The sequence below is a fragment of the Juglans microcarpa x Juglans regia genome, chromosome 1S, assembly GCF_004785595.1.
Source record: "Juglans microcarpa x Juglans regia isolate MS1-56 chromosome 1S, Jm3101_v1.0, whole genome shotgun sequence".
NCBI classification, from domain to species: Eukaryota; Viridiplantae; Streptophyta; class Magnoliopsida; order Fagales; family Juglandaceae; genus Juglans; species Juglans microcarpa x Juglans regia.
The window spans coordinates 27918178-27932117 of NC_054595.1; the positions used below are offsets into that span (position 1 = coordinate 27918178).

Consider the following 13940-nt stretch of genomic DNA (forward strand, 5'->3'; position numbering starts at 1 on the left):
CATGTCTGAAATCCACTTTCCATGTCAAAGCTTAAAGAAGAAATTTTATTGTTTGAATCACTGCACATTTCCAAACCCTGCAAAATTCAAACAAAAACCATTTTAAAATTCTACTACTTTTTTTTAAATAAACCCTTAAACCAAATCAAAGCAGAGGTCGATAGCATCTTCACTGAATGAAGAGGTTGACAACATCTTTAACAGACTGAAATGGTGCATTGGTGTCTATCTCTCCCACCTCTACTTTGGGAGTAGGAGAGTTGGTAGCATGCTGATGGTCTTTTGCAACCATAATGCTTTACTATTTTCCTTATTTTTGTGAATCACACCTGCAGAAAGCAATTAAAAAACTTTAATTTCGAAATTGTTTGAAGAAAGGAGAAAAGGAGAAAGAATGGCCACAAGAAGCTGAAAACACAACATGTATCAGCAAGTTGGGGGTAAACTTCAACCCAAAAATCATAAACCTTAATATTTCTAAAGAAATTTGCTTCCGCGATTAATATTTCTAAAGGAAGATGAGCAGTCAATTTTGCAAACTCATGAAGAGATTCAATTCAAATAAAATCTAAAGCCAACCTCAAATTTCAACTAGAGCTATAAGACAAAAATGAACCCCAAATGAAAAAATAAATAAATAATAAAAATCAAACAGCCATTATAATGGATAAAGAAAGAACAAACTACCATTATAATAAGCCCCCATATGTAAACACCGTGCAGTCAGAAATTCATAGCTACCAAGGCGAGAGTGAGGAGAGTAAACTAACAAACCGACATTCATATTCAGAAGAACTTTTAGACGAGTTAGCCTTGCTCCAAGTTCAAGCAAGCGACTTGGCCTACCAGAGAATAATTTTCTTTCATAATCTTGCGAAAAAAAAAAAAATGAAACTAGAGCATAAGCACCGGCGACCTAGACTAGATCATCTAGTCCAAACAACCCAACCTAGAATCCAATCTTAAAAATTTAGCTCAACAAGCAAAACTTCACTGGTAAGCAAAATCCAGCAAAACTTCTCTGATTAACTAAAACGACAAAAATCAAAATATGTAAAAGTAGGCAACACATTTTTTACTACACTGTGCGTTGTGAGCACTTCACTGAGTCTGTCTTTTGTCCAAAAAGGATTTATTCCTCCTTGACTTTGAGTACGAATGGAGCCTCTGAGAAAGCTCAATCAACTCCATCAAGCACGGCGGACGATCTGCTTATAGGAGTGATTTGGACTCTTAAGCATGGATGAAACAGAGATGAGAGAAGCAGGGCCAGCTCGCCTAAGGCTAAAATTTTGATTGAGGTTTTTTGTTTTGTTTTTTTTTTTTAAGTAAAATTAAATATTTTATTTTATTTTTGATAGAATAAATATATTAATTTTAATTTTAATTTTATATTATATTCTTATTTAAAAATAATTCCTATCGTTTTGCAAAGTGAAATTATTGATTAAGATTTTATACCACATTTTTAACTAATAACTGACTTAATTTTTATTAGAAAACTTCCAATTTAAAGATGATTTAAAGACATAATTGTTCTTAGCTATTCTTAGATGTTTTCAAATTCTACTTTTTTTCTCTCATTTTTTAAAATTCAATAAAATACCTTGACTCAAATTATTTCACTACTATTCATAAACTATTTAATTACTATTCAAAAATATCATGATATATTCTTAGCATCCAAATGAATCATAGAAGCAATTATAATTATTATCAATAAAGTTATACAAATAACCTACACATTTGGGAAAAGTAGGCCATTGCCTTTGCAAATGATTATACAAAAAAATTTATGAACACTCGAAATTTAAATTTTATTATTTATAATTTTTACATTATATATTAAGTTAATAATAACAAAAAAAAAATAAGTTTATTCTTAAAATGAGTTATGAGAGTTCCTAAAATAATTATTATGTATGAGACTTTCAAAACTAATAATGATATAATATCTATTTGATATTTTTGATATTCTCATTGAATTAATTGATTTTTTTAATTAGATATTTTTTTATATTTAAAAAATTCTACTTAATTTTTTTGGGGGCCTTCTTCCACCAGGAGACTTAGGGCCTAACTTGCTTAATAGAAGAGCCGGCCCTGGAGAGAACAGAGAGTGTGACAAAATGATGGAGAGAGAGAGCGAAAAGAAGAAGAAGAAAAAACCAATTAGGGTTTCATACCCTTCATTAAACGGTGTCACAACAGAGGATATCACTTTAGAGATCAACCCACGTAAAAAAATTTATAAATGGCCTACACTCTTTTTTTTCTTTTTTTTTTCCCTTGCAATTTGATACTAACTCTTCAAAAAAATTTTATAAGAAAAAAGTAACTCTTCAAAAAATAAATTTTAATATTGGCCATCGTTTTATTTTCTTTAACTTTGAATTCTGTGAATATTAAATTGAATTGTTACATTTTAGTATGAATCTGTACTTCCTTATATATATATATATATATATATATATTATATATATAAAATTTTTTGCATTTGTTAATGATTTATCCTTATTCATCTATTAAGATATATAATTTTGAAAGCTAAATATTTCCTTCATTTTCCTATGAATTGAAAAATTTATTTATTAACCTCAAATTAATTTCGAAATTCAAAAGCTAATTTACAGCTTGAATTATATTATAGCTTCTTTATTTTTTTTAATGTAAAGGATGACACTTCACATTATAATTATATGGTCAAATTATTTAACACTTAGTACTATAGTTTAGATTATTAAAATTGACATGTTAGATGTTTATTCTAGAAATAAATAGTATATAACATAAGGAGCAGTGCTACTTTGTCGCCTGAGTAGTACCACTCCAAGTGACGCTAGGATAAATTGGCCTTTTTATTTTTTTTCAATTTTGTTATTCATAATTTTTTATTCACATTTTTTTATCATTTTAAAATATTTTTAAAAATAAAAAAATATGAATACACTAATAGTCACTTCCTTAATTATTTATTAAGTAAAAAAAAATTAAAAACAAATACATAAGGGGGCAAATTGAGTAGACAGAGTAGTATTTTTCTAACATAAGCATTTGATTTCAACTGTTAAGAGTAATAACAATAGGTGAAGTAGTATAATTATAAATTTTCACGAAGAAATAAATTTTAACTTGTTGATAATTTAAATATATAATATGTCATTGTTAATATTTTACTTTGAGGAGTGTGATAATGTAAAATCAATTAATGTTTTACATTTCTAAGATTTCTTATAGCATCTTTGAAAAATGAAATAAATTAATAAAAAAACTTTTGGTTCTAACAGATATTATATAGCTTTTAGTTTTGATTATTTTACATGTGAATAGTTAAAAATTAGAAATTAAGAAGTGTTCATGTTTTAGTAATGTTTAAAAAAAAAGTTATGAGAAATTTTGATATAAATTCATACATCATCATCTATCATATCTCTAAAATATTGTAGCACAAGCTTTAAAAAAAGAATGGATAATCCATTTTGGTACAAAAGTAAATCAACTAGGACAACAACGTCAAAATAAATTCAACGTCCTGTCCATCAATCCCGTCAATGAAACAATGACATAAACTCATCTGTTTTCATCAAACTTCACAGCATTGTAATTATATGACTAGATAAAACATTGACTTGTATGAATTTGTTATTTCTTTTAACTTTATATTACATTAAGTTTAGTTTAACTTGTATAAATCTAAGATTTATTTTAACTTTGTACATATTTTATTTCTCATTTTCTCTAGATTTTATTTCCTTATTAGCGTATTCGTGTGTGTGTATATATATATATATATAATTTATGTGCAGTTATTTTTATATATTTTTTAATACTCCACAAATATGATTCACTATATCATTTTTTTAATATAAAATAATTCATTTAGTTAAACAGTAAAATGCATAAAAATAACTATATGTGACTGATATCTATATATCCGCATGATATGTACATGGGACACGACGATGTTCGACGTATCAAGTAGCTGAGGACCCCCACAAGAGGCATGGATTGGGTTTGACTCACTGATGATCATGATACATGTGACATCATCATTACGGAAAAGCTACTCGCTGGCTAGTTGTTGCCTTGCTGGATATGCATGGTGACTCGTGAGGAGTACATCAAATTAATAATATATAGTCAATACCTGATAATCAATTAGAATAATAAAAAGTAATTTATATAAATCTCAAATAGATAGGTTATAAAAATATAATTTCATCTTGAATAAATGTATAAATAATTATTATTTTTGAAGTAAAACTCATTTTCTTTTATAAAAAATTTATACGAAATTTATATATTTAAAATTTGTACCTAATCTCACTCTTGCAATATTAATATATAGAAGTTGGGAGAAAGGTGAATATTACATCCTCATTGGCCGCTTAGACATTTAACACCTTTATTCAAATATTGCCTAACATCATCATTTATTCATTACAAGAGGCAAAGTCAAATAGAAAGGACATATTTATATGGAACTATTACTCTCTCTCTCCATAAAATCATTTTCATCACCTTGCATCCAATATCCATAACCCATTTTGATGTATAGGTTATGGAAAATCACGAACATAAAAATAACAAGTTCTTAAAAAATTAATAAAAAAATAAGCATAAATAAACAATAATAATATTTTATGATTATAAAAAGTAAAATAGTTTATAATTCAGTGTGGTGTTTATGTTTTGAGTGGATAGTCAAAAGCTAAAAAGTGGCATATATATTATTCAAAACTTTGCCTAAACCAAATCCAATGCTCTATAAGATGGTGTAATTTAAAAAGAGAAAGGCATATTATGTGAGTTTTAGAGCAACATGGACCTCAATCACCAAAGTAATTAAACGACTAATTAGAAAATTTGATTATTTAAACACTATGAAACAAATCTTTTTCCAACCTTTCTGAATGAGCTAGCCCTCGAAGATTACTAATTTAGTTAACTTAATGGTGTAATGTCGATCGAAGAGGAGAGAGATATAATTAAATTTATAAGTAATGGGATCTGTATTCTGTACAGTGAGTTCTAAGTGCAAGACATCAGTACCACACCCATGCAAGTGGGGGGCACCATTATAAGAGGATAGGTTCCCTATCTTATTTTTTTAAAAAAAATGCCAGCTTTTTCGTTGACTTGCCCAAGAAAGTCTTGCAAATTTAGAGGTAGTACTAAAGGGAATACCAATATCCCCTCTCCACGAAGGTTTTTACGAGGATTCTTTGTTAATGGATATATAGCCACTCATTGCTACAGATCAGAAACCCTAATCTCTCTCTCTCTCTCAAGTTGTGTGAAGGATGTGTACGTCCTCTCAAAAGGAGGTGTGAAATGAAAATGAGTCGGTGTCTTTACTTTCTTATTGATGTTTTTTGTGGGGGAGAGGAATATATAACTTTTGCCTTCTAAAAGATGGAGCATTTTTTCTTTTTAAAAGCTTGTCTTTTGAAGGCCGGAGTAAAGTGGGAATAGGAGCTCCACTACTTATAAGGACTCGATCGTTACGATCGATCATATCATGCAAGTCTTTACTGATCTATCTCGTGTAGTCTGTACGTACATACACATACATATATGGCCGGATGCATGCATTGGTTGATAGTGCTCTCTCGTCTTTGAGCAACTTAAAGATTGATGATTGGATTGATGATTGGAAGAGACATATAGTGCAAGTGAAATCATCATTTTCTTTCTTGGTGCCCCAGCCGACCAATACCAAACATTTGAAATGGAGAGATCTAAATTCTCCCCCACCCAATATTAAATATCCAATTCCACTTAAAATTAAAGAGAAGTATTATAACTATAAAGAGATATTACAAAATTAAATTCACAAACTGAAATAACTTTATATGATACATTATATTTATTTTACAATCTAAAGTAACAAATGATCAAGTCATGTTAATTTATAGGTTTATTTTTGTGAAATATCTCTATACATAGCTAAAGAATTTCTCAAAAACAAACTCTCCCAACTTCAACGGATTCTGGCTTTAATTGGTCATCACTTCGAAATTCAATTAATATCTATATATGATCTATATATAATGCTAATAAAAACAAGAAAAATGATAAATAGACAATACTTTACACAATAATATATGTTTTAAAATGAATGGCATTTTTATAAAATACCTTATAAAAAAAACATCATTTTATAAAAATATATTTTTTTTTTACATATGTTGTGAAATATGGTTTAAAATCATGTATTGTGTGGGTATGATTACTTAAAAAAAACAAAATGATAAACAAAGTGAATTCAATGCTTGGGTTCGGAGAAGAAGGACTAGTATACACAGGGACACTATATATATATATATATATATATAGGAGATCAGGCTTTAATAATTCTCGAAGACCATGCCACATGTTGATTTTACGATTCAAACTTGAGGGATTATATATTATATATATATGCTGGTCAAAATTCTTGAGTTCTAGATTTTTGAGTACTGTTGCAGGCTGGCCAAATCTTGAGGCTGGATCATGTACGTACGTTGACGAAGGTTGTCATGATTAGAATAATAATAGTTAATTTAATAAGGTTAGGGGAAAATTATGGACTGCCATGCACCTAATCAAGTTGTTGAAATTAAAAGCTAGCCCATAAACAAAAGAAAACTAAGTACAGTAGTTGAAAAAAAATTGAAAGCGCGAATGAATGTCAAGTAGTTAGTTGCATAATTAGAAACTTCTAGAAAATCTAACTAATTGTGCAGTAAGGAATTATTTTAAGTTGAAGAGGAAAGTGCAGCATTTGTTTTCTGGTGCTTGGAAAGTTCAACATTTCTGTCCAATGGCCTCAACCAAGTCAACGAACTCCAAGGGCCGGAGCTGTCCTATATATATATAATTTAATAATGATAAATATGACTTTAAAAATAAAATGATAATATAGTGAATAGAATTTTTCATATAATGATTATCATCGAAATTCTCATTTATTCTTTTTAAAGAGGAAAAAAGAAAAAGAAAAAAACAGATAAATCTATTATATATGACCCATTTGTTGGGAGAAAGGTGAATATTATATTTTTTCTGTCACCAAAATTAAGAAGGTCAAGGTGTACGTACGTTAATGTCATAGACTCATACTCCTTCAACAACAAACACAGGCTTTAGAGTCAGAAAATGTTTATGTACAATACAAAAGAGGAGAACAAATTAATAAATGGAAGGGAAAAGATCATCCATATATACCAAAGAGAATAATTTTTTTGTTATATTTCTGTTTTACCCAAAAAATAAAAAGAAAGAGAAAAACCAGAATTGATGTCAACAGCTAGCTAGCTAGCTAGGGTTGACATGCATGCATGAATGGAACCACAACACGACCGCTGTGATGATGTGCACGTGTGGCATACTGATCATCATCTCGTGTCGTCGGAGAAGAAAAATTGGCGTCATTAATGTTACAAGGAAAATTCCACCAATTAATGACTCTGATCATGATGGATGATATGTATGAATGAGGAATTATCGACTTTCTTAAATTATAATATGAGGATTGACCAATATCTAGAAAAGGCATTAGCGGCATATTATATAATCCACTCAACAACTTGATTGCCAATAATATTTTAAATATTCAATGAAAGGGAGATCAGAAGAGACTCTTGACAACCAGCCAGTACTCGCACGAAAAATACGATCCCAGAACTGGCAAATTGCATTCATCGTTTGCGCTGGTGCAACTTGAGCTGATTGAAATCATGATTTAAGGGTAAGTCCTGAGTCCTCCACCCGGCCAGACGATATTGACAAGAATAATGCTACTCATTATCTTAATTTTTATCATCTTTTCATCATCTTATGATGTGGCATTAAGTGATTAAAAATTATTTATTATATTTTACTTATAAATTTATTATTTAATGACACATCATAGGATGATGAGAGGATGATAGGAGTTAGGATGATGAATAAATTTTTTCTATTAACAAATGATGGCTTGGGAACAGTTCAAAATTATCTTCTTCTTGGCATATTGAATGCAAGCTGCATGCTCGAGAGGAGTTTGAACATTCTGATGAGAGAGGGACTGTAATCGAACTCAGTCTAATTTAGACAACAAACCGATCAAGCCCTTTTCTTTCACTTGAGTCGTCAAAGATCTCACCTATTCAAAAATGGTAGCACTAGACAAATTAATATGAAACTAGAAGCGCAGCCATTCAAAATTAAGCACGACAGTTGAAACTTGAGAACAATGAAGAACAGATTTGCTTTGTGTTTTTTTCTTCTTTGCAAGGAGTGAATACAAAAATATCATGCTAATAATTTTAATAGTATTTCAATTATATTATTGATTAGTCTTTTTGAAATATATAGACTCAGATTATATGACTTAGACCTTTAGATATTTTATTGAAACTAAAATGTGAAATATCTCTAAGCAATTTAGATAAAGAGTAATTCTACTTATTCTCCTCTCATCATTTCATAATGTGGAATTAGATAATTAGAGACTATTTATTATATTTCACTTATAAACTTATCATTTAATACTACATTATAAGATGATGAGAGAATGATAAGAAAAAAAAAATGATAAATAGATTTTTTCTTAAATAAAATATCTTGTTTAGGTATTGGGAATATTCTTAAATAATGAAATCACAGGCCATTTCACTTTCTTAGTATTAATTCATCAAAGCACCGATAGTACTTTACCAAAGAAAATCACATTACGTAGAAGAAAAACACCGGTAGAAAAGAAAAAAAGATCACTGATAGGAATGCTTGACCATTTTCTTTTCTTTTTTTTTGGGTCTCAAGATTAAAGAGAAATAACAAAAAGGAAAAAAAGGAACAGAGAAAGACAGCAGAGGACTAGAGCTTCATGACAACGAACGATAAATTGATAGAAATAAAGAGGGGTAATACAGGAAAGGATGCTGTCAAGGGTATAAAGCAGCTTGCTTTCCCAATTCTTCAACCAACGTGCTTTTATTTCTGTCCTTTTACCGCTAATAAAAAATCTCAACGATCCAAAGCAGGTCAAAATCCTCTCAATAACCCCTTCTCTCTCGTCCCAAGACTCTCAACTCTCTCTCTCTCTCTCTCTCTCTCTCTCCCCCCCCCCCCCCCCCCCCCCCCCCCCCCCCCCCCCCTCTTCTTCTCTCTCTCAGCCTCCCATGGCGGCCGAGAACAGCAAGAAGACTAGTACATTCTCAAACTCCCCATTCTTCAACGACCCAGTCTCTCCCTTTGACATCTTTTAAGCCTAAAACCCACATTGAACCTCAAAGCCAAGTCTTTATAATATTTCTCTGCAACTATAAACCCACATTGATGATTGAACCTCCCACTCTCTATCTTGATTCTCGGCTCCGTTTGCACTTTTCCTAAAGCCCCATTCCCTCCTTTCTCGGTCTTTCGCTCTGAACTCTCAGCTTAAAGAAAGAGAGAAAAAAAGCAACTTCTTTCAGATCTTGGTTTTGCCTTTTGTTTTCACTCTCTCGGGCTAAATATTGTGGATTCTTGGTTTTTTGTCTTGGGTTTTGCTTGTTTGAAATCTGAAAGCGAAAAATGGGAGGCAAATGGAGAAAAGCGAAGGTCTCACTGGGTCTCAATCTTTGTGTAGTTGGCCCAAGAACTTTAGAGGATTCGCCTCCTTCTCTAGAGGCCCCTGAGAGGCTGTCCGATGCTGCTCTGCTCTCTCCGGACAAATGGAGCACTGTTTCTTCGCAGCCAAGCACGCCCACACCGTCTTCTCGCGGTTTAAGGTTGCCAAAAAGTGGCAACAAATCGTCCAAGGTATCAAGTTGTTTAACTATAGCAGCTGCATGGTGTAGTGTTTGTGTGCGGGGGTTTTTTTCCCTTATCGAGTTCTACTGGTTTTTTTATAATCTTTGAACGTTTGCTTTCGTTGGTTGGAAAGGAAATGGCGGCAGAAGATATATAATTCCTTGATATAGCGTTCTCAGTTGTGTTGGCGGTTAAAATTTTTATCGAACTCAGTCTAGTAGTAGGACTCAGTTGCTTCACCGGGGTCCGGAGGTTAACTACATAATGGAAAATGGATTTTTTCGGGTACTGAAAATGGAAGTTATGGGACACGAATCAATTTAGTTTCTTGTCGCTTTCTGGATAAGTGAAAGATCTTCGAAATTTCTTCATGTCTTTTGGTTTCTTGTTTGATACGTGATTTGGAGTTATGCTACCTCAATTATTTCTTGTTTGCTACAATTTCCTCGATATAAGTTGAAATTGAGTTCCTCTGTGGCTCTACTTATCTCGCAGTTTTTTTCCTCACTTTTTTTTTTTATGAGGATATGCATAATTCAATAATTGCTATGTATTTTTGTTTGGTATAATCATATTCTTGCAGTTGTTGAGGTGTGTAAGAAACATCTAAGGCTCCGTTTGGATATAGAAACGGTTTCATCTCATCTCATCATTACAAATTTTCACACAAAATATAATAAACAATTCAACTTTTTTAAATCCCAAAACAATAATAATATTAAAAAATAATATTCTAAAAATATTTTATTCAACTTTCATCTAAAGTCATCTCATCTTAATGTCGTGTATCATTCCCCTCCTTAGGCTTGTGGGGTTATCCCACAAGTCCTTTTCGGGACCATTCATGTTTGCCTTGCTAGTAAAAGATGACCACAGGTTTTACCTTTCCTTTTCCTGCTTACCTTGGAGAGAATAAAAGTAGCTAGTTGGTGGCCTTCTCTGTTTGACTCTTTAATTGCAAGCTTTCTACCTGGGAACTTCAATAAAGGAAAGAAAAACAGATTTGAGCAAGCGGTCAATGATTTACATCCTTTGATTTTATCCTTTCTGTTTCCTCTATATGTTGGATACTAATGTTTGACTTCCTTTCCTCATTTTTTTCTCGTTAGATAATTCTGCTTCTTGACTACTGACTAGGACATAGGAGAACCTACCCACAGCTACATCTAATTAAATATATTAAATGAATTTAAACTTGCTTAAAGTGGGCATCCTACTCTTCCTAGATGTTCTTGGAAGTAGTTGCCTGGAACAGTTATAGGTTCTTAAACTTAAACTTGTAATAAACTACCTCAACTATTGAAAAAAAAAGGGCCCTATAAAATATATAAAAAAAAAATGTTATTCTACATTTAAGCCCTGTACAGAAAGATCTGCCGTCATCTTGATATACAAGATCTTTTTTTTTTTTTTACCAACCCCTGTAATTTAATTGGTCACAAGAGTTGTTGGACTTTTCAGAACACGTTGTGTTGATTCCTTCATTTCTTTAAACTTCATGGTGCAACATCTTAACTCTCTAATTTGACAAAAACTGTGGTCAGATTGCTCATCTTGCTTGTGTTCTTTTTCATTCTCAGCAGACTTGCTCAATATGCTTAACCAAAATGAAACAAGGAGGTGGTCATGCTATTTTCACTGCAGAATGCTCACATTCATTTCATTTCCACTGCATCGTTTCAAATGTCAAGCATGGCAACCAAAGCTGTCCAGTTTGCAGAGCAAAATGGAAAGAAATCCCTGTGCAGGGTCCTAGTTTAGATCCTTCTCCAGGGAGGGCATCAATTGGTCCAGTTGGTTGGCCACAAAATGATGCTTTGATGAACATGGTCCGCCGACTACCTCCTACTCGAGATATCAATCGGCGGCATATCATTCCACTTTATCAATCTACGGAGCCGGCTGTATTTAATGATGATGAATCCTTACATCACCAGCCTGTATTTTCTAAAAGAAGCCTCTGCAATAAGAATGCTGCATATCACGATCCTGTTAAAACAATAGAGATCAAAACATACCCAGAAGTCTCAGCTGTTCCTCGTTCCAAATCTTGCAATAACTTCACTGTTTTGGTCCATCTAAAAGCCCCTGCTGCAATTACAGGGAAAAATACCAGCCAAAACCATGCTAGCTTGCCACAATTTTCTGAGACTGCTCGTGCTCCAGCTGATCTAGTCACAGTGCTTGATGTCAGTGGTAGCATGGCAGGGACCAAGCTTGCATTGCTTAAACGAGCAATGGGGTTCGTAATACAGAACCTTGGCTCCAATGACAGGCTTTCAGTTATTGCCTTCTCCTCCACAGCACGTCGCCTCTTTCCCCTCCGTCAGATGTCAGACTCAGGGCGGCAACAGGCACTGCAAGCTGTTAACTCTTTGGTTGCTAATGGTGGGACCAACATTGCTGAAGGCCTGAGAAAGGGTGCCAAGATACTGGAAGACCGAAGGGACAAGAATCCTGTGGCAAGTATAATACTGTTGTCTGATGGGCAGGACACTTATACTGTCAGTGGCTCTGGCAGTAACCAACTTCAACCAAATTACCAGTTGCTTCTCCCTTCATCTATTCATGGTGGTCATAACACAGGATCTCTGATTCCAGTGCATGCTTTTGGATTTGGTGTGGATCATGATGCTTCATCGATGCACTCAATTTCAGAGATTTCGGGGGGGACCTTTTCTTTCATTGAGACTGAAGCTGTGATCCAGGATGCATTCGCTCAATGCATTGGGGGGCTGTTGAGTGTTGTGGTGCAGAAGCTGCAAGTGGGAGTTGATTGTGTGCATACAAAAACCCACCTTGTCTCACTGAAAGCAGGAAATTACCCCAGCCGTGTGATGGTTGATGGGCGCACTGGATTTATTGATGTTGGAGATTTGTATGCAGATGAAGAGAGGGATTTTCTTGTTTCCCTCGATGTCCCCACAGAACCTTCCAGCAGTGAAACATCACTGATAAAGGTGAGGTGTATGTTCAAGGATCCTTTAACTAAAGAAATGATGACATTGGAGAGTGAAGAAGTTAGGATTGAGAGGCCCGAAATAGCTAAACAAGTGGCAGTAGCAATAGAAGTAGACCGCCAACACAACAGGCTCCAAGCAGCCGAGGCAATGGCACAGGCACGTGTTGCAGCCGAGCGGGGAGACTTAGCTGCTGCAGTTTCAATTCTCGAAAATTGCCGAAGAGTGTTGTCAGAGACTGTCTCAGCGAAATCCCATGATCGGCTGTGTATTGCACTGAATGCTGAGCTCAAAGAAATGCAAGAGAGGATGGCAAGTAGGCATGTGTACGAGGCATCTGGGAGAGCATATATTCTTTCTGGACTGAGTTCACACTCGTGTCAAAGAGCAACGGCAAGAGGCGACTCCACTGATGGTTCAAGCCTTGTTCAAGCTTATCAAACTCCATCAATGGTTGAGATGCTTACTCGATCTCAGGCTATGTTACTAGGTAGTCCGTCAGACCAGAGGCTAAAGCCAAGGTAAATTTTGCAGGATCATTGTGGGGGTCATCTTCAAATAGCCTTTTTGTTGCATCCCTCATTTTGCTGTATTTTTAATTTTTGTGCTGGGGAGGGTGATAAATTTGAGAGATAAGAGAGGTTTTTTGGCTGTGATTTTGCTCCTATCTTATGTATAAATGAATAAAGTATAAAGCTTGGAGGAATGGTAAGGGTAAAAATATATTTGGGAGTTACTTGTCAAGGAAAAAAAAAAAAAATTTGGGAGGTAAAAAAGGGCACTAGGTAAGGTTTAGAACATGAAGTTCTTCATTTTTCGTGGTGTTGGGGGTGTACACAACGAGGAATGGCTCCTCTCTGGGAGACTTGGGTATATGATGCGATGAACTCTTTTGCCTGATGTATAAGTTACCTGATCTCGATTATTTCCACAAAGCTCTGTTAATTTTGTGACTTTCTTGAGTTTAGTGTTTGGAAACCAACACCCCCTCTCCCTGGGGTGGCATTCGCGGGTGGTTAATTTTGTCCGTGATGTATGTACAAATACTTAATTTACAAGAAAACCTTAAAAAACAGATGCACATGCAGCGACAAAATAGATGCACTGATTTTGTGCCATGCTTCCTGGGATGGAGTTTGAAGTGTCAGTCTCGTATAATTCAGGGACACCATCTGAGTTTGAATCGATCGATGCAATTGTTAAAACCCAACTATTGATCCA

General features: G+C 33.7%; 1 protein-coding gene across 2 annotated transcripts; it reads left to right on the forward strand.

Moving 5' to 3' along the window:
• The first annotated feature begins 9131 nt into the window (after positions 1-9131).
• On the forward strand, positions 9132-13672 carry LOC121246181 (E3 ubiquitin-protein ligase WAV3-like). Of its 2 annotated transcripts, none has more exons than XM_041144231.1 (2): positions 9132-9768; positions 11340-13672. In XM_041144231.1, the coding sequence occupies exons 1-2, from the start codon at positions 9541-9543 to the stop codon at positions 13242-13244; spliced, it is 2133 nt and encodes a 710-aa protein (XP_041000165.1). In that variant the 5' UTR covers positions 9132-9540; the 3' UTR covers positions 13245-13672. The 2 variants fall into 2 exon arrangements, with proteins under 2 accessions (XP_041000165.1, XP_041000166.1); XM_041144232.1 differs by having other exon boundaries at positions 11343-13672.
• Positions 13673-13940: the final 268 nt, after the last annotated feature.

Bases quoted from the DNA above. Each gene is read 5' to 3' on its own strand.
- LOC121246181 (XM_041144231.1), top strand. From the start codon at position 9,541: ATGGGAGGCAAATGGAGAAAAGCGAAGGTCTCACTGGGTCTCAATCTT. The intron at 9,769-11,339 runs GTATCAAGTTGT...TTTCATTCTCAG, and splicing joins GTGGCAACAAATCGTCCAAG to CAGACTTGCTCAATATGCTT.